Below are 25,263 nucleotides of genomic sequence, written 5' to 3'. Positions count from 1 at the left end.
ATAAACAATTGCAAAATATGACACATACATAGGCCGGGAGATACTGACACAAAATTTCGGGTCATTTGTAACAGAATGGCGGTTCTACAGAGGTCTTATTACGCAATGACTAAAAGAAAAATTATGGTCAGAACGCTGGTACCGACGGACTAGTCGCGTGGGCGTTAGTCGAACTCGTCGGATAAATAGCGAAAGTCAAACGATTTGTAACACAAAAATTTTAGAATTTACCGATAGCCCATAAAAAAGATGTATGCGGTAGTGTCATGCCATACTTTTCCGGTGTAACTTACAGCCCCCCATACCGACGCGATGCGTTGATTTAAAAAAAAAAACAATTCAACCATTTGTACCAGGCTAACTTTTGCACAGGTAATCATCATCGTGCAGACATTTACGAAAATCGCCATGCCATACTTTTCGGACGATTCCAAATGGCCACCATACCGCCGAAAATCTGCAAAAAAAAAATTTTTTTCGCCAAACAATTTGTACCAGTATTGCATTTGGATTTTTGGAGAGTATTTGATAAAATGTGACCATTATTATATTTGCCATACTTCTAGTAGGGGGAAAAAGTGCTGCCATACTTGAAAAATTAATTTATTCGTCACGTTTCAAAAATACGACTGTACAATACGTAAAATAATTTTTTACAGTATGGGATCATTATATTCTGTTTGTTTGTATACAATTCTACCTAGAAAAAAATATCGCAGAATGCAAACATGGGGCGGATGATTGTAAGACTTAAGCCAAGACGTAAAAAAAAATGAAAAGAATTGGCGATTTGTACCAGTACGGCATTTTTGGAAAGTATATGATGCAACGTGACCATTATTATATTTGCCATACTTTTAATGGAGGGAAAAATTAGTGCCATACTGCTACAAATCGTTCAAACTACGAATAAAATCTTACAATAAGAAAAAAATCTTATACACATTCGTCACATCCCACAGGTATGGCATTATCACACTTCTATTTATAATCATTCAGGAGTTGTTGAAAAAAAAATGTAGGGTGGTACAAATCGTTTGGCGAGAAAAAAAAATTAAAAAATTTGCAGATTTTCCGCGGTATGGCGACCATTTGGAATCGTCCGAAAAGTATGGCATGGCGATTTTAGTAAATGGCTGCACGACGATGGTTACCTGTGCAAAAGTTAGCCCGGTACAAATGGTAGAATTGTTTTTTTTAAATCAACGCATTCACATCGGTATGGCGGACTGTAAGTCACATCGTCAAAGTATGGCATGACACTACCGCCTACATCTTTTTTAAGGGCTATCGGTAAATTCTAAAATTTTTGTGTTACAAATCGTTGGACTTTCGCTATTTATCCGACGAGTGTGACTAACGCCCATGCGACTAGTCCACTGGTACCAACGTTCTGACCATCATTTTTCTTTTTGTCATTGCGTACTAAGACCCCTCTAGACCGCCATCCTGTTACAAATGACCCGAAATTTTGTGTCAGTATCTCCCGGCCTAACATGTGCAATGTGTAAATGTGTTGACGTTCCAGCTCTTCTTAATATACCTATAACGGTAAACTGGAGTGGCACCATGCTTGTAACTTGCTGTACCTCATAAACGAATTATTAATTAAATCTGATATTGAATTTATCCTTAAATATTGTGACTCAATTTTTTTTTTTTTTGCGATCACAAATTTTTATATTTAAAACAAAACTAGACATATTTCTATTTTTCTATTCTTTATAAATTTATATCGTCATATTTCATCAAGGATTACCTATTACTTATGGTAGTATGGGAATAGGTTAAAGTTTCAGGTTGAGAATTTATCGTTATTTTATATGATAATAAAAATTATATAAAATAACGATAAACTGTCAGTTATAGTAAACTAATACAATACAATAGAATAAAATATGTAATATACCTAAGAGTAAATAAAAAGAAAAGGTAAGTTTTCATTTTTATTTTCAATAATTTCATTGGAATTTTTGCCTCACATACTTCAGGAATAAGATTTTTACCTAATGGACTAACAGCCTTTAAATCTAAGCTGTTTAAATCTGTCACTATATCTATACCTCTTTTCCACTTTTCAAGACCATTCCATGCTATCATGACACCATTGTCAGTGCATAATTTTGATGAAGGTCTGTAAATTTTATATCCAACTTCATCACACAAAACATTAAGATTTTTAAAAATAAAATTATTACAGGCTACACCACCTGAAACAACTAATTGCCCTTTATCCATAGGTATCAAATTCCGTTGCCTACAAAACTCTATAGCTCTCTGAGTTCTGTGAACAAGATGTCTACTTATAGCCATTAATAAAGCTGCACACAAGTCATTAACTTCAGGTATTAATCCATCTGCTTCGATTTTATGTTCCCTTTCTTTTCTTAACAGGTTAAGCGTAGTCGCTGTTTTCAATCCATTAAAACTAAAATTACAATCTTTATATTCTACTAATGGTAAAGGCAATTTGAACATGTGTGGATTTGTTGCTTTTGATGCAGCCACTTCTACAGCCTGGCCACCTGACATTTTAGAATATTCTGGTATGTTGCGCAGTTTCATTCTTCTAGAAGCCTTATCAAACACTTCACCAGGTGCTAAATCCATACTTTGTCCTAATAACTTAAATTTATTCACATCTTCTACAACAGCTAATAGACAATGTCCTCCAGATATAAGTAGTGTTAGATAGGGAAAAGAAATACTATGTTCCATCCTTGCAACTAAGGCATGAGCTTCCATATGATGAATTGGTATCAGAGGTTTATTATACTTTCTTGACAAATGTTTGGCATATTTCATTCCAATAGCAAGACTGAGTGGTAAGCCTGGTTGGAGTGTGACTGCTATAGCACTAATATCTTCCATATAAACATTTGCCTGTTCAAGGGTATCATTGACAGTTGGTTCAATATATCTTCTATGCAAATCTTGAGCTACATCTGGAATTATACCTCCATTTCGCAAATGTACCAAATTTTGACAATACAATTTTTCTGATAAAAGTTGACCATTATCATCGATAATAGCACAACCAGTGTCATCACAAGAGGTCTCAATACCCAAGATGAGACTTTTAGAATATGATTTGACACTACAACACTTGATAAAACTATTTTTAAAAAGTCTTGAATAACAAATGTTATGTGCAACTACTGCGTTTTTTAAAATAAGCATCCTGCTTACTTTAGGAGGAACTGTTTTTACGATTAAATCTTCATAAATACCACATAAAAAATTATGCAGTTATATTATTATGGTGTGAAAAAGCAATATATAGTAGGTAACCTTAAAAATAAGTATATTTAAAAAATAATTAAATATCGATAATAATAAACCGTACTCATTACAATTCTCTGGTTTTAAAATAATTATTATTTATTATATATTGTTAATTTTGGTTAACCAAATACCAATAAATATTTATTTTTGTCAAGCATTTCGCACTCGGCACTCAGTTAACTTGATTCGACATAATATGATGCTAGCTCTTCACTCTCGTCGAGGTTAGGCGAGGCGAGTTTTAGCGAGGTTAAGCAAGGCGAGACAACACGAGGTTGTATCCATCTTCACTCTCGCCTTCGTTCATTTCTCTCTGTGTCGCGAGCATAATGGACGTGCTCGAAGTGACACGTGCCGCAACTCTATGCGTCTTTGCGTATATGAATTTTGTTAAAGTATATCACACTTAAAAAGTTAAAAAGCGTTGGAGAAGAAGGCGATGGTGGATAAAATCTATGCATGATATAACATCTATATACTGATTGACTGAACGCGAGAATGTGGACGCCGCACCTCGCCTCGTCTGCTCTCGCGCCTCGCGTCCTTTGACTCGCGCCCAAAAACCGACTCCAGACGGAGACCAGACGAGGCGAGACGAGGCACGGCGATGTGACGCGAGGGCTCCGACTACACTCTTGTGCTCGCGCTCCCTCGCCTAACCTCGACGAGAGTGAAGAGCTAGCGTGACAGATTGCCTCATAACAAGAGTGATAACCACAGAACTTAATATATACTCATGGCTTAGATCATACTCATGGTGATAACCTAAGGTGATAACACAGTGTTGACAATATTGAGCTGTTATAAGTGTTAATAAAACCATACAGTGCAGCCCAAACAAAATATTTAATTAAAATATTTAAAATGCACAATATAAATATTATAAAAATAAAATGCGTGCGTTTACAGTATTCCTTAATGATCTAAGAGTATTCCAGTAATTAAATTAAGTCGTGACATGTTATAACAACTGAATCCAGACATGTTGAAGCGGCGATATTCTAAATTCTTATATCGAAGTCTTATAATTTGAGTGCTACTGGAACATTAAATAACAAATTCACAATTAATATAAATTATACTTTGTTGTGTTATTTCATAATGAAATGAAATAATTGTAATTCGTTTATATAAGAAAATAACTTATAGTGAATCAAAGTTGCGTGCAATAAAAGGATTTTATTCTTTGCTGATTTTGGCTTGAAATTGACCCGTCGAAGCAACGCGTTTAAAAAGAAGATCTGAGTAGCTTACAATTTGGTAAACAGCATCTGATGCAAAACACAACTTTCCTCTATTTACAAAGGATGTTAATGCTATATATTGGTTCATATCCAAGCTTTGTAGCCAAAAGTTATTTTAAACTATCATTCTATACCAATTAAAATTGTATGTACCCATAAAGTATGACCAGTAATATTATAATATAAATACTGTTAAAAATATATGTCGTTATTATTTATAGACCATGATTTTTAGTTTTTTCTATTTCGAAAAATCCTGAATATACAAACCAGTGTGGTCACCCACAGAAAGAGACAAAAAACAACACTGACATCATTCAAGGTTATATTTTCTTGAGACAAGCAATGGAGACAAGTAATTAATGGTCATAGTGCAATCTCCAGACTCCAGTAAGCTTCTTGGGCGCACCGCGTAATGTCAAACCCAAAGAGTACTAGATCTGTGATATCTACCTATGTATAGGTCAACCGGTGGCTGGTGGTAGGTCAAATGACAAATTCAATTGTCAACTTTCTCAATTGAATAATAATATTAATCTCGTTATTGAAATCTATACTTGCTCTGTGATGAAATCTAAGTTTTTTTAACCCAAAAATTCTACTTAAAATGTGATTTAATTTCGGTACAAATAAGTGTTGAATGTGCAATTTACCATAAAATTCCTTCTGTTGAAACTGTTCAATATTTGTTAACCTTTGAAAACTATTTGCAACATATAGGTATATATCTTACATTAAAATTATAAATGTGCACTGTGACCGTCATTTATCAGAATCTTTAACACTTGCCAAATAATGTGCAAGTACGTAACGTAATTACTTTGCGTTGTGTTGAAGTCCCGAGTACATAGAATAACAGATACACGGGTATTATTGTTAAAATCATGGAGATTTTTGAGAGAATTTATCGCCAGATTATGCGAAAAGTAAATGACCTCCCGGTAACTATTACTAAAACAGTGGATATCGTCAATAAATCTGTAAACAATGTGAGAGTTCCTCCTCTGACAAGGGACAATGTACTTTTCTATTATTTGCCTTTGCAAGGGATTGTTAGTTACACAACTTTGTCTGTTAGTGTTATGAATCCACATTTAATGGTCAGGTATGTAGTTATAGAATAAACGGTCTTCCATTTTATCATTACGTACATATAATTGCATCATAAAATCAAATTTGTGTTTCAGGTTGTTTCCTCGGAGAGATATAACAGATGTATTATTTTTATCAGCCGGAGGAGGTGCTGGCCTTTGGCTGTGGGCGAGACCACACATAGCTGCTGCTACACCAGCTAGGCGTTTTTCATGGGCCTTTTTAGGTGGTTGTCTTTGGCCTCTTGGATCAATATTCTTATGGGCGATTTTAAAAAGTTCTATTGGACAAAGACCAATTATGGGGACGGTACTTGGAATCACTACAGGAGCAATGCTTACAAATATAGCAGTAGACTATTTCCATTATGTAGAACTCATGTTCTGTGGAGAAGTTCGTTTACCGGATGATCCATATAGCCCTAATAGTGATGATGAAAAATATGATATTGATCTTTAAAACAAGAACTTTTATAGTATTATTTTATCACAATTATTGTGTAGCACTCCACTCTCTAAGATACATTTTATTTATGTGCAAATGTAGTTTTGACTCTTGTTATAAATCATGTTTGTTTATATCTGGTAAAGCTTGAATGTTTGCTTAATAGCTTTTAATATATTTTAAGAAAATATATGTAAAAATTGGTCTCTAGTCTGTGTATGAATTAAATATATTGGAAAGATTTGTATGTTATTTTATGAACCCAAAACTTTGTATTTCTTAGATCTTATCATTTTTTCATTACTTTTCAAGCTTTGATCAATAATAATTAATAATAAAGCATTTTTTTTTGTAGGAGAATATAAATACCAAGGATACTAAAATTTTTCATGCAAAATGAGTTTTATAAGAAGATCCTAATTATTAAACATAAAATATGAGAAGAGAAATAAAACAACTAATTTTTTAAATGAATGTTTAATATGCTGGATTACAAAAATACATAGACAATGTTTAGTTATTTTGTGGGGGTTTAGACCACTCCACATTCAGAATCAAGTGATCATAACCATGTCCATTAAGGGTTTGAATAGCTTTCGCAGCATCAGCTTTAAATCTGAAATGGACATAGGCGAATCCTTTGCAAAGTCCAGTGCTCTGAAATGAAAACAAATATGATTATACCCATAATTCTATCTAAATAAAAAAAGAGCTTTCTAAACTCAATTTAGAAGGAAAACTTTGGCAGTTTGTTGTTCAAAAACTTTCTAAAAATTCAACAAGCACTACAATTCTATTGATATCTTCAATAAGGCGGGCAGCACACCAGGCATACACTTGTGTCTCGATAATTGTGGCGCCACATTTGAAACGCGACACATTTATCGCCCCCATATATTTGTACGCGAGCACGCACACCGAGGAAACATTTGTAGCGGGAGCACTTTGTGGCGAGACGTTGTCCACGCTACACGAATTCACGATCGAACACGTTCGTTATTTGTGGCGCCACACCAAGAAATCGTCGTCATCAGACGATGATGTTGACATACTCAAAGCGGTGCCACGCTACAACTGTGCTTCCGACATGCGCATATACAATACATTTGTAGCAAGCTGGATTGTGGCGACGTAAATGTTCGATGCATGTAGCATGTGGCGCTGGTGTGCGGCGCGCCTAACTGGTAAGTACGTCCAATATGAGACATTATACTAATAATGACACAAGACTAAACATTGTATAGAGAATATACCTTTTCCTTAGCGAGATAGAGCTTATGCACTGGACCGAACCCTTTGACAAGGTCGTCAAGATCAGCTTCAACGGCGAAGTTACTCAGGTTGGAGATACGAATGGCCGCAACATCATCACCACGTCTCGCACCGGGTGGCTCGCGACCGGTTCCACGGTTAGCACCTTCACGCAAGTTGGGAGCAACATATTTGTTTGACGATGCGGCTGCTTTCGCCTCTGAGAAAGTAAATCAAAACCGATTAAAAAATTCATCTGTCCTATAATATGAATTGTTGTTGTTTATTGGGTTCAGATACTTAATTCACATTGATCAAATCTTCTTCTTCTTCTTCTTATATATAAAAATGAATCGCAAAATGTGTTGGTAAGCGCATAACTCGAGAATGGCTGAACCGATTTCGAAAATTCTTTTTTTATTATATTCCTTGAAGTACGAGGATGGTTCTTATGTAGAGAAAACGTAAACATGTACCACGGGCGAAGCCGGGGCGGACCGCTAGTTTTATATAAATATACACATAATCACAATACAAAACTACGTAAGGGAAAGAAATTATGCAACTTCTTACTTCAAAACAAATTTCAATATACAAATTATATTACATATTAAAAAAGAAAATCTGAATACAGTAGCACCTCTATAAGTCGAATATCAAGGGAGACGCCAAAAAATTCGAGTTATAGAGTTTTCAACTTATGGAGGATTTCGACTTAGGCGGATTTTGATTCGACGAGTTTGAGGTTTATTCTTATAAATTTTGAGTTAGAGAGGTAAAGTACATTAAAATTCAACTTGCAGAGGTGACAAACATGTTTTTATTTCTTATAAATCAACATTATTTCAAATCATTTTAAAATAAAAAATATGGCATTAAAAAAGTCAGTATTTTTTTTGCTTTAGATAATTTGGTTGTTCTCTAGCATTGTCTAATCTATAAAGAAAAGAAAATTCTTCTTCTTCAGAGATACTGGTTTGCTCTATAAAATTTCGTAAGGTAGGTATTCAATGCGGTTCTTGCCTCTGATGGAAACGCATACGAGATACAGAGGTCAAATTTAATTTTTCGAGTTATAGAGTGAAAATATGTACCAAAATGGCTTGGAGGGACTCGGTGATTATTTCGACTAACAGAGGGCCAAGATTTCAAGTTACGGAGGTTTTCGGGTTTGAAGGGAAGGGAACAAGACATTTTTTCGAGATTTGGAGGTTTTTGACTTATCGAGGTTCGACTTAACGAGGTGCTACTGTATTACAGGACCTTTTTTTTATTATGAACATACCTGCTGCTTTAGCGGCTTCATTAGCCTTAGTTTGGGCAAGCTGAGTGTGCTTGAATGGACAACTTGAAGTCCAATGTTCTCCTTGACAGGTACGGCATTTGAATATAACACTGCTTGTTGGTGGCTGAAATTAATTAAAATTAAAGAAGCATATACTAAAGAAACATTTTTTAATGTTCAGAATATTTTTGATTGCATGTTAGAATACAAAGATTTGCAGGGTTACATTAACTTCCTCATTGTTTTAGGATACAATAAGATTTGACCTGCTAACCTAATTAAAAAAATGTAAGTATTGTATTCATGTACATTTACATTACAAGTATGTAAATTGACCTTAGGGAATGCAATTTTATATTGCAATCAATACTAAATTGTTGAAGATTAAATTTTATCTGTGTATTTTGTTTAAAAATATGTAAATATTTGAATTGATGTGATGATAAAATTGGTTATTAATCCTATAAGCATATTATTTTAAAGCTTAAACTGTATAACTTACAATTTATGTAATATTTATTAATATTATTGCATACCTTCAATCCATCTAATTCACCATCATCAGGTCGTTGAGCCTCTTCCTTGCTACTTATGAATTGCATAAAAACATCTTCAGAAACATTAGTTGTTGCTGGATTGGGACCAGGTTTATCATTTGCAGAGTCACCAAACTTACTCCATGTTTTACGCTTAGCAACACTCTAAAAGATAATTATATAAAAATTATTATTATAAAGCAAATAAAGTATAATTTTCGCTATTATAATAAATATATCTACAAAATGATTCATAAAATAATCTGATTGCAATGCAAAATTATCGAAAAATAATAGTGTACCTTGGAAACTACACGCTTCTCTATTTTGTAAGTGCGTACTATTTTGACTTTTTTGTTGTCATTATCGTATTTGTATTCAGTCACAATTTTTAAGCCATTTTCAACGACTTCGGAGGGAGGTGGAAGAGCACCTTGATCAATCTCAACTTCATCAGCCCAAGAAGACTGTATTTCATCGGCAACCGGCATCTGTAAATCAAATCCAAATATTACACTCACTAAAACAAGTGTACGACTTTTAGCAAAATTATCGTAACGAAATATTATGAATAATGAATACATATAGAATGAACTGTCGATTTGTCAAACATAACCTCACTTTTAGTTTAAAAATAAAGATGTAATATTTTTGATAGCTGTATTCGCAATATTTAAGAATATTTATATTATTTGTTAATTATTAGAAATGTTAAATTGAATTAAATGCCGTGAAAAAACAAAAAATACAAATACTATCAAATTTAACACTAGCCTTCAATACTTTGAGTCATAGAGAATAGAGCAGGAAAGATAGATAATACAATTATACATTTTGATCTGAGGTAACAGATAAAAAATGTTTTTTACTCTATATTTTCCAGTCTCCATAGAGCTAGAAATATATTTAATCTATAGACAAACAAATAGAACTATCTTCTATCATGCTTCTATCTCATATTAGCAATATAATCAGTAATCACCTCAGAGCAATAAACCTATAGAGTACTTGTATCGAGCGTATACAATTTACATATATTTGTTTCTCTCTATCTAAAGAAAACGTCGTATGAAAGAATGAGATAGCTATAGACTACAAGCTACGTTTCAACATAGTCATGGCACCATTTTTACTATAGGTACGTATTTAGATAGATAGAAGGTGATAGTGATGGGATGTGCTTCAATCGATAAAATCGTGAATGCATTTTGCATTTACGGAATTACGGTTTCGTGAAATAATAAATAATAAAAAAAAAAACAAAATTAATCATTAATTTCAGTTGAATACATTATTTGTTTAATCCTACGAATATAATAAATGCGAAATTATGCGAGAATGGATAACTTTCTCTTTCACTGCTGAACCGATTACAATGAAATTTTGTACATACACACATAGGATAGGTTTTATACCGGAAATCCCACGTGAACGGGAACTGTGCGGGATTTTCTTTAAAAACGCGGGCGGAAAGCTAGTATATTTTAAAATAAATTTTAAAACTTGAAATGTACCTAACTAATTTAAAATAAAGATGGAAATGATGATAAAGTTAAAGGAGTGAGGAGAAAGGCACAGTCAGCATGAATTTTAAGTTCATAAAAGGACAGTCTTAAAGAAAACATTTTCCTTACATCCTACTAATAAAGCGAAAGTTTGTGAGGGAGTTTGGGAGTTTGTAAGAGTTTGTTACTCTTTCACGCGAATACTACTAAACCGATTACAATGAAATTTGGAAAAATTACTTTTGATCCCGTAAATCCCACAGGAATGGGAACTATGCGGGTTTTTCTTTGAAAACGCATGTATATTAAGTATGTATTTCAATAGTAGTTTCTCATCTATGAGAACTGTCATTTAATCAACCGTTTAATTTTCACATAGTTACACATTAAAAGTAAATGTGTAAAAAAATTTCCAAATAAAAATTCACTCACACACAAATGTATTTATTATATAAAGGAACAAAAAAAAATCGTAAGCGTAAGATTGCACAATTCTTCTAGAGTATCCATCTTGATAACACGCAGGCTCGAAATGCAGTGAACACAATCTAGCAAATTTCGACGGCGTCCAATCTACACGTCTCATGTTTTATACCCATTTTTTATTTAGCTCTGGAAATCTAAAACAAAATGAATTTATTAATAATCTAAAACAAACTAACAAACTAAACAGATAAATCAAATAAAACAACCACGTGGTATTTTTTATTTTCCTGCTGTAGAAAATTTACATCTATTATTAATTGCAACAACAACTACATATAAATCTGATATAAGAAACAAAATAAATAAATCAACGTTAATATGAAATAGATTTTTGTCATTAATCGATAATATACGCTAGATGTGTTACAACACTACGGTGGTAAACAAAATGCCAAACGTGATAATATTGTGACATTTTTTAAAAATTATTTAATTCTTTTGTATTAAACACTTGACCGTAATTTGAAGCTTACTTCATTGAGAAGGCACCTAGCTTTTTCCGCCTATTTTTCCCTCTCTTTCCGTTGTATATATGCTATCTCTCTCGCACACCTCTCCACCAGGTGGCGGGGCGCACGATAATGTCGGGCGCTGGATGTTTTTCATTGGCGTCTAGCTTCCGCCGCGAGAAGGTTGTCTACAAGACTACAACCTTGGTGCTATTAAGTATTAAGTATTGCTTAAAGCAAGTGCTAAAAGTGTTAAAAAGTGTATCCCGTCGGATCGGTACAGTGAGTTATTTTTACATCTATTCTAATAATATTTTACTTAAAAATGAGTAAAAATCTTTAAAGTCAACGGTATAATCGTTGGACTTTATTTAAAATGCTGAGGTTTTTAATGAATCCTTCAGCAATAGTTTATTTTTCAATATGCTTAAATACTTAATAGCATGAATAAAGATATTTAAAATTAACGATACAACCGTTACATTTTACTTAAAATAGTAACTTTTCTTTTGAAATATTTCATTATGCAATATGTACTAATTAATATTTGAATTTTTAATACTGTGAGTAAAGCTATTTTAACGGTGTTACCGTTCGGCTTTACTCAAATCGTTAATATTACTTTTGTGATTATTTGATATTACTAGATATATCAAATACCCTCTCTTGTATATAGATATTTTTAATATTTTATTTCATTTTTAATAATGTGTTTTTATTACAAGGGTACAAGTGAATTTTTCGTGGAAAAATTACAATTAATACTTAGTATGGATATGAGCCAACTCAAAGCTTTACAGGCATACAATCCATTGCTACGACTTTATTACATTGTCGTTATCGCTAGGAACGGTTCGGAATTCCTATCATAGTTTATTACTAAAAATTATCGAACGAGATGAGTCAGCTCCAAGAAGTCACGACATGTCAGAACACGTTGTGATATAATTTTATAAATCGTACGGGAGTTACCGCTCAACTGAATAATGATGGAATTCGCTCATGTATAGTAGATACGTACCATGAATGTTCCACACATTCAAAACTATCCGTAGTCTATACGTGTCCTTTTATGAGTATTATTCTGATCCGTTTTTATGTGAAAATAGACATATTACACACGGCTAATTTGATTGAAAATTACGTTTCCTATGTTCAAATGATGCAACTTTTTTGTTAAAACGAGTAAGTACCAAAATTTTACAATTAAATTCTTTGGTTTACTGAACTTGTGCTGAAAGGGTTACTTATCGTATAATAATTATCGAGATATCTTAATATAAATTAGATTTAGATACACTTATTTCAAAGGATTTACAATTCACTTCTAACGTTTTAGAATAATATTATAAACTTGTACACCTTGACAAAAAGTAAAAAATTGCGGGTGAGTGGAGATTATTTTGTGCAATTAAATATAACGTCCTACGACGGTATGGTTGCGTTCGTAAGGAATGTTAACGGATATAAAGCAACTAAATGTTACATCGATTGCATGAACAAAAATAAATATGAATCGAAGTTCATTTTAAAATTTAGTGAATTGATTTGAATTATGAATTTATTAAATGTCGCTAACATTGGAAAATAAGTTAAAGGACCTTGTTAATTGCTATATTATTTAAATGATTATTTACTGCTATTTTTATATTAGCACTAAGGTGTATTCTTGCTCGAAGCAGAATACATAAATGTGGCCACTACTCCTCGCAGGGGTTAGCCAGGTCAAATTCACCCTCGCAGGGTGTCTCTTAAGCATTTTTTGGCAGGCCCTACTTATTTCTAGTTACAAACATCCCTCGCGCAGCTGTCGCTCGCAGGGAAATGGTGCAAATATATATCAGCCCTCGCGGGGCTTTGATTACAATCGTCCCTCACGGAAAAGATGGTGCGAATATATATCAGCCCTCGCGGGGCTTTGATTACAACCGTCCCACATGGAGAAATGGTGCAAATATATATCAGCCCTCGCGGGGCTTTGATTACAACAGTACCTCACGGAGACAAGGTGCAAATATATATCAGCCTTCGCGGGGCTTTGATAACAACCGTCCCCACGGGGAAATGGTGCAAATATATATCAGCCCTCGCGGGGCTTTAATGGCGATTGGTGCAAATATACAAAGGATTGATCATTAAAATGATCATAGATATTTGCTTTTGTCAACGAGGACCCACGAAAGAAGTTTTGGATATGACCGTATCGGATCTTCACTCTTCTAAGGTAGGTAGAAAAAGGTTTTGAAATCTACTTCACAGTGGGCAGTATAGTAAATGACCTAATAAATACAATAAAGGTTAGATACGTCAAATAATGGGTGCATGAAATTGATACTTCGTATCCTAAAAGTTTACGCTTCAGGAATCAGGAAACCACCATTGGTTTACCAATTATGGAAATTGGAATTGAACAAATTGTATTTACCAATGCAAAGCCTAATCAAAACAAAGGAAGGCGAGTCGGATCAAATATCATCTCGCAGATGATTTGTGGCGGTGGTTTCGAGGATTGTCACCAAGCCTTGTGTCAACGGTATGTTTGGTATCGTAATTAAATGGCACTAGCCGACCAGTTTTCATATACAAACATCGGAAGAGATTTTTTAATCGCAAAGCGATTGAATGTAACAAATGACGATTGATTACGTATAGTTGACCTCTCATAGGCCTATTTTAGTTGCCCGGTCTTGTAGGCAATTTATTTGACTCGTTTTTCAACCCATTTGACCTCATTATTGCACCCATGAGATTTTTCTTCGGGGCTCAAACAATAAATCGCTGAGGGATTAGGATAATCGTTTGTTAGACAAGTTTTTTGTCATCCCACCAGGATTATTATATTGTATAATAAAGTTATATACAACTATTAACGTAAAACGTTTAAGTACTCAACGAATGCTGAGAATACTGACTGTTGAGTTACATAGGATAGAGGATAAATAACGGAAAGTCAATCTTTCCAAACAAAAGCCTCTTATTATTAGATATTACTTGGAACCCCTACCCTTAACGAGAAAGCTCTGCCAAATGACTTCTCATTTCTTTGCTTTGAGGGGGGGGGGGGCAATAAATGAAATGTACAGGCTATACGGCTTTTAAAATATAAGTCTGGTAAGCGAACTAAACTTTGCTGGTTTAGTTCTTGCTATATCGCTATCCGTGCCTGCTTCTCGTGTTAACGGGTGAATTAAGTTTATTAATCCATCAGTCCTCAGAATCACAGACACAATAGAAAATCTATTGTGTCGCGCCCCGATCGGGCCTTACGGTGGTCAATGGCTTAATAGTCATAAATGCAATGCTATTCAGAGGATATACTGCATTTAAAACATGACAAAGTCTGGTAAGCGAACTAAACTTTGCTAGTTTAGTTCTTGCTATATCGCTGTCCGTGGCTGCCTCGCGTGTTTACGGATGAATAAAGTAATGTCCTGTCTTCGCATCCACAGCTAACTGTCCTATACTGTCATAATCTTAACACAGATTCATTCGACATAGCTCCCCACGAGCTCAGTTCTTCATTTTTGCACTCGCACAACTGTGGACAACACAAGAGCAATGCCTCCATTGGTAGCAGTTACAATCAAGGGATAACTAACCTTAGGCTAGCCATATTACGGATGTTGGAACAACCGACTATATTCAGGGCAATTTTCTTTGTTCAGTGTAACGTTTAGACTGTCGTAGCATTCCTACGGAACAAAGATGGGATCAGATCTGCATCCTTAATGCAGTTAATCGAAAGGAGATACTTTCAGACGACGATAGTATTCAAAACCCACCATATTCCTTAACATAATAATGCATAGTTAAGCTTATAATCTCTCTTGCCATTATCCTGCAGCAGAATTCCTTGGCGATAATTTATCCTCGTTAGAACGAGCGAGGGTTGTTACGATAATATGAGAAATCCTAGTCAGTTAGAGACCTGAACGACGCGATAGAGTACCGCTATTTCAGTAGTATAGTAACACCTAGAAGGGTGAAGGTATTCTGGAAAGCGGAACTGAAGGCCCGGTCAGCAGCATCAGCCACCTAATAGACAGTGTTCGGTGCTGCACCACTATAATCTGCAAAATGACTCTGACGGTATGAAAATGTGGAGTACATTTTCAAAATATCAAATGATATAGTTGGAATAAAAATCCTATTTGCCTCCGTCTATCCAAAAGACATACGGAGTAGCTAGTAGTAGTTGGTTGAATTAGAATAAAGTAACTATAGTTAAAATCCTTTGTTACTGACTGGATAAATTTGGCTCTTTTCCTATCTGACGTTCATATAGCTGTTGACTGCCTAGTGTTGTGCACAAACACTATTATTATAAACTAGCGGTCCGCCCCGGCTTCGCTCGTGGTACTTACGTTTTCTCTACATAAAAACCATCCTCGTACTTCAAGGAATATGAATTATCGAAATCGGTTCAGCCGTTCTCGAGTTATGCGCTTACCAACACATTTTGCGATTCATTTTTATATATAAGAAGATAAGTCACGTTATGTAGTCCCGAGGCTTTCGGTATATAAGTTCTGATGTAAATCATAATTATATCTTAAAACCGAATTGATTAAAAGTAACGTACTTGGCTGTAGTAATTGCAGTTTTGGGACACAGATAAGCTCCTTATCATTTTAGTCTCTTAAGTTCAGTATATTTGTTTCCAGTACAGAGTTTATGACCTATCAGTTTTAAATAAATAATTCATGCATTGTACTGAAAGTACTAGCCATGTTTAGATTATGATTGGTGGCGTTGGCTCTCAACATTAATAGATACCGCACGGTTTGGTTGGATGTTAAAAATCTGTATTATAATTAAAACCGTTTACCTGTTTTGATATTTTATTGCCTTATTCAAGGGGTGACCTTTTAAATTTATTTCTGACCCCAAAAGTAAGGACCAAGTTCTCTTCTTGTCCGCTTGTAGCAGGTTGGGTTAAAACTGTGTGAGTTGAGACAGGTGGTAATTTTATGTTAAGATGATTCAATGTGCTTCTGCAGAGTTCTAATTGAATAAATAAAGGTTTGAGTTTGAGGTATTTTTGCCTCGTCGGGATCAGCTTTTGCTTCATTTTGTAAGTAACATCTTAATGCTTAATTGAAAGTTGTTACTGGCGCTTTCGCAGATTTACGCTAAAGATAGTGGAAATTGTAGTAACTTTAACTTTTCAAGCCCAAAAGGTTAACTATTATACACTTGAACCAATCTCATAAGTTCTAATACTTTTAATCATTATGATTAACTTTTTGGTTCTTATTTGATTAACTTTTCATCTGGGATTGTTAATATATTATATAATATAAAAATTTGTGTGATTTATTGGTAGGTATACTATCTGCACACCTTACTCTTTCAAATAAAGAAATAAGTAATTACTTATGTATTCAAATTCACATTGGCGTCCATATATTGTACACCAGGTGGGTAACAAACAGGTCTCAATGAAGTAAGCTTCAAATTACGGTCAAGTGTTTAATAGCTGTGTTTTACCTGAAAATAAAACACATATTAAATACTTACCTATATTTGAAGCTTACACTTAACGTCCACCTGTTGTGGATTTCGACTCAATGAAAAACATCCAGCGCCCGACATTATCGTGCGCCCCGCCACCTGGTGGAGAGGTGTGCGAGAGAGATAGCATATATACAACGGAAAGAGAGGGAAAAATAGGCGGAAAAAGCTAGGTGCCTTCTCAATGAAGTAAGCTTCAAATATAGGTAAGTATTTAATATGTGTTTTATTTTCAGGTAAAACACAGCTATTCCACAACCCCATAAAGTGGGTAAATGTTACAGTTACAACATAATCTTATAAAAAAGCGCTTGATAAAACCTTCAAATAGGGTTAGAACATAAATATTTACCAATTTGCTGAAAATCACTTACCGATGGAAAGATATTTTTTCATTGTTTTCATCCAAAACTCCCATTCGACTAGTAATAGCCGGTAGCTAAACATACAATAGTCATTTTAGCACACTGACAAATAAAAATAAACACTATACACTTTATATTTTCTAAATATTTCGTTAAAAACACTTGACGCACTGAGCCCACCAGCTGGTTGGAAAACAAACTGACTGCCGGCGCGCTACGTTTGAAGACAGTGTAGATACTCTATCGCTATCTCAATCTGACTAATGCTGTTATTGACTAAGAGTAAGTAGATTAGAAAATATGTATTTTGTTCTGTCTCAATATAAGAACTCTATAGGTTTATTCCTCTGAGGTAATCACATATTAAATTTGTTAGTATACCTATATAGTATATAGGTATATAATAAGTAAAGTATACAATACAGAGCAAAAGTAGTAATACTATAATTTATAGATTAAATTATGTAACAAATCTTATCGAATAGTAATCAAAGATACTAGAGTTAAAAATAATAAAAAGGAAATGGCGAGTGGCGACGTCTATGGCTGATTAGCATTTAGCTACTTGATTAGTTGATAGTTCGAACCAGCGTTCCCAACCGTACGATAATTATCGTACAAACACGATAATTTGGTGCCTACGTACGATGTACGATAGCATGTTATTATCGTACGCTGATTTTACGATAATTTCTATCAGGCAAAATTCGAGAATTTATATTATTTCACCCATACAAATATGAAATTTTGACGTGTTTCATGGGAACTTTCATGGGAAAAGTGAAATTTTGTCAGATTGAATTTTAAACTTGGCGCGTTTATTGAACATAAAGTGGAAATGGAATCGGTTCAGGCCTGTAGTCTGTACCACGCGTAAAACCAAAGAGTATAATGAATATTAAGGCACGTAAAACGTTTGGGTTTCAGCATGGTTTCAGTGTCCCGTTGATTTGACAGCGGTAGTTAAACAAAGATTAACTATAGAGAACTTGCATACTTATCAATATTACAATTTATATGATTTATTTATTTATAATTGACTTTATTCTAAAAAGTACGATAATTTCGAACCAAAAACGCCTAATGTACGATAATTTTACGCCCCTGGTACGATAATCAGCTCACTTCAGGTTGCTAACACTGGTTCGAACCACAGAGAAAAATAACTTTAATCGAACATTTAAGTGTAAAACAGTAATAAAAACTGGTTTTGTGAATTTTATATTCAGTGCGGATGAGATTTACAATCAATTTACAATGAATAAATAACAATTTAAAATAAAGTTATCTTTTGTGCTGTGACTTTGAATATGTGAAACTGATGTGTGTTGAATTCGATGCTCTATTTTTGGTATGTATTTCTATGAATATTAGCCAATTAATCTATGACCTTTTGGAAAGGATAAAGATGTATCACAACCACTACTTTTATGAAGAGAATAATTTCAAATACAAGTGTAAACTTAATTAATATTTGACGTACCCAAGTATGGGTATATAATATATTATCACAAGTTATTAATTGAAATGTTTTGTTGATTAAAAAGTTTGTGTGCTCATTACATACAGTACAAATACCTTGATCCATGTGAAATATGCATGGAAACTTATTAAAAAACTAGTTGACAAATATTTTGTGTACATCTTACTAAAACTCATTAAACAGATGCAGATAATACATGTAAAAAAGTGAAGTGTACTGATATGTAACACTGGTTGATTTTCATTTTGGAACAAGTAAGTTCTGTAGAAGGGCAGGTTCCTTAACCATTACAGCTGCAGTAAAACATTCCTAGGAGACATTCTATAACTTATTATGATACCTATTCTGAACTGCATTCGTCCTGTATAATAGATGCACCATTCATTCTTTTGATATTTCATAGTTATTAAAATAATGTCTATTAAATAGATTCTGCTAAAATTATGAAACAGAAGAGGAAAAATAATTGATGATAAAATAAAAAACATTTACGCAAAATGCAAAATACTTAAGCTAATGAAATAGGTGATAGTGATAGTGTTAAAGATTAAATGCTTTAAAGTATAAAGAACTAGAGGTCCGCCCCGGCTTCGCCCGTGGTACATATTTCGCAATAAAAGGTAGCCTATGTCCTTTCTCGGGTATCAAAATATCTCCATACCAAATTTCATGCAAATTGGTTCAGTAGTTTAGGCGTGATTGAGTAACAGACAGACAGACAGAGTTACTTTCGCATTTATAATATTAGTATGGATTGAAAAAAATTATCTGATTAAATGATAGTTAAAATGTTATTATAAACTTATCTTCATATTATTTTACAACATGGCATATGGCTTGTATTATAACTATATCACATCTGTTCGGTCAGAGTGGAGTGATTACATTACATGACATGACTACATTGTTAGTGTAGAAAGAAATGTTGTTTCAACCTGAACAATAATAATTACTAATTGAAACAACAGATAAAAAATGCTATCGAAGCTATCCTACCCCTCCTATTACTACTACTAGGCTGGTGTAATAACTAAGTGAGTCTTGCTCTCCTGACAATAGGAGCCTCCATTTCAATCAATCCTATGCTATCTCTTGTCAGTTTTTAATCTGCAGTCTTTGACAATTTCATCTTTCCAGCGTTACATCTGTCTTGCATTCTTCTTTTTATGTTAGTGTTAGGTCTCACAGCCGTGCATCTATACTATAATATAATAAAGCTGTAGAGTTTGTTTGAACCCAATAATCTCAGGAAATACTGGTCCGATTTGAAAAAAAATATTTTGGTGTTAGATAGCCCATTTATCGAGGAAGGCTATATCATTACACTAAGACCAATAGGAGTGGAGCACTGCGGGTAGAAACGCAGGGCACAGCTAGTTATTAGTATAGTTTTATTGATTAAGATTTGTGCGCCTGCTGAGGATTGGACATCAGTATTTTATGTAGCATAAAATCCTCCTAAAATGAAGGCTTCTTAGTTTACCTATAAGGGGATAGTACTGGTCTAAAATAGCATGATTGATTCCGAGAAAAGGATTGTATTGTCTTAAGTAACCTAGACTAGACTTATGTCATGAAATGAAATGAAACTTAGTTATTGTAGTAGTAATAATTAATATTACTCCTTAAAATTTAAATAGAATTTATTATTGTTACAGGTACATCATCAAACATGTTAAGATTTCTGAGTCGAAAAGGCCGATCGTCTAGCCAGACACGCAAGAAACAAAGTCAAAAATCATCAGCAAATAAAAATTTGATTCAATGCAAGGTAATGTTACTTGATGATACTGATTTAACTATAAATCTTACCAAAAAAGCTAGTGCTGCTGATTTGTATGAACAAGTGTTTTACTCTCTGGATTTAATAGAAAAAGACTATTTTGGATTACAATTCACAGATACTAATAATGTGCAACATTGGCTGGATCCAACAAAAACCATTAAAAAGCAAGTGAAAATTGGACCACCCTACACATTGAGGTTAAAAGTTAAATTTTATTCATCCGAACCTAACAATCTCAGAGAAGAATTGACAAGATATCAATTTTTCTTACAATTGAAAAAAGACATTTTAGAGAGCAAGTTGGAATGTCCACATACAACAGCTGTAGAGTTGGCAGCTCTAGCATTACAGTCAGAATTGGGAGATTATGATGAAACGGTTCACACTCCAGCCACAGTGTCGGAATTCCGCTTCGTGCCCAACCAAACTGAGGAGATGGAAATTGAAATATTGGAAGAGTATAAAAAATATAAAGGTCTTACACCTGCACAAGCTGAAGTAAACTATCTTAATAAAGTTAAGTGGCTTGAAATGTATGGTGTGGACATGCACATAGTTCTGGGAAAAGATGGTTGCGAATATCATTTAGGGTTAACACCGACAGGCATACTTGTTTTTGAAGGTCCTCAAAAAATTGGATTGTTCTTTTGGCCGAAAATAACAAAATTAAATTTCAAAAAGAAGAAGTTGACCTTAGTGGTAGTGGAAGATGATGACCAAGGGCGTGAGCAAGAACATACATTCGTGTTTCGCCTTCATAACGAAAAAGCTTGCAAACATCTTTGGAAGTGTGCTGTTCAATACCACACATTCTTCCGCTTACGTGCTCCAGTTAAAGGCCCATCGGCTAGGCAAAACTTCTTTAGGATGGGATCAAGATTTCAATATTCAGGAAAAACTGAATACCAAACAACTCAACAAAATCGTGCTCGTCGAACTGTTCAATTTGAAAGACGACCGAGCCAACGTTTTGCTCGCAGGCAAAGTCATGTTTTACGAGAACGAGAAAAACAGATTGTTACCGCTAAACCTGAAAGTACTCCACAGACTGAAACTACTGAAACAGCACCAAGTACTTCTGTTGAGGAAACTTCAACGAAAGACACGAATGATACTCCTGATATAACAACAACCGAAACTGCCCTTGAACCTTTAACTAGAAAAGATAGTGCCAAATCGCAAAAGTCCACAGACGAAAAAGAAGAAAACATAGATGAAAAAAACCCCGAGGTTGAACCTTGGTTATATACATTAGTTTTTAGGCACTGCCGAAGTTTAGATTTAAAAACTTCTGCAAGTTTCCAGAAAACCGCCAACCCGATTTGGATACGTCCCGCGATCTCTTTTACATTTGAGTCTGTTGCGAATGACAAACAATCCAAGATAGATATACCTACTTAACATAACATTTAACTATAAATTATAACTTCAATTGTAAATATTAATTCATGGAAATAGAGTATATTTATATGTATGTATTATAATAGGGATCTCAGCCCTAAAGCTTAGTTCAGAATTGAGGTAAAAATAAAAATTCATAAACCTATGTAAGTACTGTACCTAATTAAGACCTTTGATTGTTTTTTTATTAATTATTTTGAAAATGAATTATTGTACTTACTATTAAGAATTATGGCCTAATTACCTGATAAAAAACAATACTCATAATACCTGTTAACGGCGTATAAATTAATATTATTTGAATCACAATGCAGGATTACTAAAATATTCGCTACAGCATCGAATATGACGTCAAATCGAACGGAGGTTAGTCACACACTTTATCATCATCGAAGTTCTGTAATAAGGACAGTGTGTTGAAAGTATTTCTCGAACAGTATCGAAAAAAAGCTCAAGTTTTTTTTGTTTTCATTTTAACGCGGACGCGTTGGTGAACTGAAGGTTCACCCTGGTAGCGACATGCGCAAGGGCGTCCCCCCGCCACGGGGATCTCGAACCTCGGCTTGAGCTGTCGCTTGAGTGGAGGAGGCCGGAAGGGCCCTAGTCGGACGGGACTCAAGCTAGTGAAGTCAGATTTTTAACCAACAAATCGTCACTAGTCCCTGGTGGAAAGTTTACTTCTATTCAGTAGTGAAAATATTAAACGAACCCTACAAAATGGGTACTCCGCGTAACAGTTGTGCCTGATTTTTATTGAAATTAATGGTGCAATTATTAATAACATTACGGTAATGGACTTTTTTCTATGAGATATAGATTATAGAGAGATGTGTTTGTTTGCTACCCAAAGCCCATAAACATTGAATAAGTTATTGAAGTAAATTTTGAAATTTCTAAACTACAGTTTTGGAATAAGTTTTATCCGTTTTTTAAATGGGTGCAAGATTTATATAATATTTAATAGTGTAGCTTTATATATTATAATAATAGTTTTATTATAAAAGTCATGAAATCTATTTCATTCAATTTATATTTTAAACTTCTTTATTAAAAATGTTGCATACATTTTTTACTGTATTTAATTCATCATATTGACGATAATATTGCCAATGACTTATTATTGTTCAAATTTAAGACTGTCGTTCAAATGTACGAAATTTTCTGGAGCATAGAGGTACTTGAGGATCTTATCGTATTGTATTTTTGAAGTCTATAAAGTAGCTGAGAAACTCGCGATGCAGATTATCACGAGTTTATCAAATTTTTTATCAAGAAAATTCTGGTCAAACCATGTCAAGATCTATTTTAGCCGTTCAGTGTTCACATAGACACAATCCTTTTAAGTATTCAGCCAGAGCAATGTATATTCCGCAATACAGAAGTAGTTAAAATGCAAAAAAATATAAATAATAAATTGCCCTTTAGGTATTGATGTGCGAATATAATAAAATCTTTACGATGCTCAAAATATATTGTCTCTCGTGTCCAATAAATATTTGACGCATCAATGAATAATGTTTACCTTACAAAAGACCAATGATAAATCATTTCATTAAAGTTAAGTGATAATATTGCATCATTCATTCCAATTGTAAACTTTGTACTTAAAGTTTTTAAATTAGTATTAACGAAGCCGTCCTTTTAACATATCTAAGTTTAAATATTAATAATTAAAGACAATAAATATTAGTACAATGTGGACAACAGTATTAAACATAATTCGAATAATTTCGGTGCCATAGCAAATAAATGCTAAACTTTGTATTTATACAATACAAACACATCTCATATGGATTTTGGAAGAAATATAATGAAATTTAGAAAAAACGTGAATATTTAATATTTTAATAAATGACTTCTATTATAACTATTTTATACAATGATTATAGTTTAGCTTTACAATGTAAAAATAAAGTTTTAAAACGGTAAACATACAATATGTTTTAAATTACGAATATATTATTATTATCTGTACTTAAATATTTTACTTAAAAATTATAATGGTGCTTAAAATTTATTGCACGCCTCATAGGCGAAGCGTTGAGGTGGGTACTACTGTCGCTTCGCGCAAAACATCTGATTTTTCAAACTTAAAATGTCTTTATGTATCATACATTGCACTTGTAAGATAATACATACACACACATATTAAGAAAAAACACTATTTTTAACATTCATGATATTTTTGATGTCATTTTTGTTATTTAAACTAGTTAAAAAACAGTTTAAAAAAGTTCTGTCTTGGACGTCCGTGTGTCTGTATGTGCGGATCCTTTTTCTTGTTAACACGATAGCGACCGAAATACTTTACTAATCGAGTCTTTTTTTTTCTCTTACGCTTGAGTATGCTCAGGAATAGAACCCTTTCATTTTTCAGGGTCTGATTCGATGTGGTTTAATTGTTATTAAATAAACAAAAATAATAATTAATAAATATTTATTAAAAAAAAATTATGAGGCGTGCACTTTTGGATTTTCCAAATTATTTTATAAATATACTGTATACATAAATACATGTTTATATTGCCATGACAAGGTACTCTAATTAGGAAACAATTTATATGCATTCATTTATACGAATCCAATTAGTGCACTAGGCTAGCAAGCCAGTATATAAATAATTGTATTGTTGCTGCTTGTATGCTTTCGTATAAGAGCGTATTCACATGGTTTCCATGCGTTTATGTTGGCCATGCCATCGCGTGTGAATACATATTTTTTTTTAATAATTACGTCATTACAATACATGTTAAGCTTTATTAATTAGATGTAAGAATCATTTAAATTTGTTTTCTACTTAGGTAAAATGAAATTCTTATTATTGTACTTGTATTTTATAACTAAAGTTTTAAATTGTTTGTAACAATATATTCGATCAAATAAAATTTCGAATTAATGCATCTTGTTTCATTCAATTACTAGCCTATATGGATATTTATATGGAGGTTTAATTGATATAAGCTAATTGTAGAGAGTAACCATTGTTCGCACAACACGAAACACTATATTGAGAAATTCTGATTGGGAAAGACAAAAGAAGTAGTTAATCACGGTTTGTTCCAGTCTTCCTTTGCTGTGGTGTATGTGCATGATCAGATTATTTCTCATAATCACAAAACATATTATCTACAAATTAA

The 25,263-nt window shown here is 33.5% G+C and overlaps 4 protein-coding genes across 7 annotated transcripts in view; 2 read left to right on the top strand and 2 right to left on the bottom strand.

Moving 5' to 3' along the window:
- Nucleotides 1–1,863: 1,863 nt before the first annotated feature.
- LOC149904623 (putative tRNA N6-adenosine threonylcarbamoyltransferase, mitochondrial) lies at nucleotides 1,864–3,476 on the bottom strand. Its single transcript, XM_090107071.1, has 2 exons — nucleotides 3,347–3,476; nucleotides 1,864–2,945 (listed from the first exon to the last, which is right to left on the bottom strand). Exons 1-2 carry the CDS (start codon nucleotides 3,348–3,350, stop codon nucleotides 1,864–1,866), a joined length of 1,086 nt encoding a protein of 361 aa, XP_089963197.1. The 5' UTR covers nucleotides 3,351–3,476.
- Nucleotides 3,477–5,017: 1,541 nt separating this feature from the next.
- On the top strand, nucleotides 5,018–6,306 carry LOC149904622 (uncharacterized). The gene is made up of 2 exons (XM_090107169.1): nucleotides 5,018–5,634; nucleotides 5,717–6,306. Exons 1-2 carry the CDS (start codon nucleotides 5,414–5,416, stop codon nucleotides 6,078–6,080), a joined length of 585 nt encoding a protein of 194 aa, XP_089963295.1. The 5' UTR covers nucleotides 5,018–5,413; the 3' UTR covers nucleotides 6,081–6,306.
- A 220-nt stretch (nucleotides 6,307–6,526) lies between these two features.
- Nucleotides 6,527–25,263, bottom strand: part of eIF3g1 (eukaryotic translation initiation factor 3 subunit g1) — a 123,434-nt gene continuing 104,697 nt past the window's right edge. The window contains exons 1-6 of one of the 3 annotated variants that reach the window (XM_090106941.1): nucleotides 9,912–9,958; nucleotides 9,440–9,628; nucleotides 9,138–9,302; nucleotides 8,602–8,725; nucleotides 7,319–7,536; nucleotides 6,527–6,722 (exon numbers count right to left, since the gene is read on the bottom strand). In XM_090106941.1, the coding sequence (XP_089963067.1) occupies nucleotides 6,579–6,722; nucleotides 7,319–7,536; nucleotides 8,602–8,725; nucleotides 9,138–9,302; nucleotides 9,440–9,628 (840 nt within the window). In that variant the 5' untranslated portion in view covers nucleotides 9,912–9,958 and the 3' untranslated portion in view covers nucleotides 6,527–6,578. The other 2 variants (XM_090106940.1, XM_090106942.1) reach the window with 2 other exon arrangements.
- On the top strand, nucleotides 18,606–24,139 carry yrt (erythrocyte membrane protein band 4.1-like yurt). Of its 2 annotated transcripts, none has more exons than XM_090106908.1 (2): nucleotides 18,606–18,807; nucleotides 20,598–24,139. In XM_090106908.1, exon 2 carries the CDS (start codon nucleotides 20,612–20,614, stop codon nucleotides 22,124–22,126), a length of 1,515 nt encoding a protein of 504 aa, XP_089963034.1. In that variant the 5' UTR covers nucleotides 18,606–18,807; nucleotides 20,598–20,611; the 3' UTR covers nucleotides 22,127–24,139. The 2 variants fall into 2 exon arrangements, with proteins under 2 accessions (XP_089963034.1, XP_089963035.1); XM_090106909.1 differs by lacking the exon at nucleotides 18,606–18,807 and adding an exon at nucleotides 18,884–19,193.

Source organism: Colias eurytheme, chromosome 11 (genome assembly GCF_061535395.1).
Source record: "Colias eurytheme isolate Ceu_HAF_F1 chromosome 11, ilColEury1 Martin Lab GWU primary, whole genome shotgun sequence".
NCBI lineage: Eukaryota > Metazoa > Arthropoda > Insecta > Lepidoptera > Pieridae > Colias > Colias eurytheme.
The sequence above is the reverse complement of the archived record's forward strand: the minus strand, read 5'-3'. Positions and strand labels throughout refer to the sequence as shown.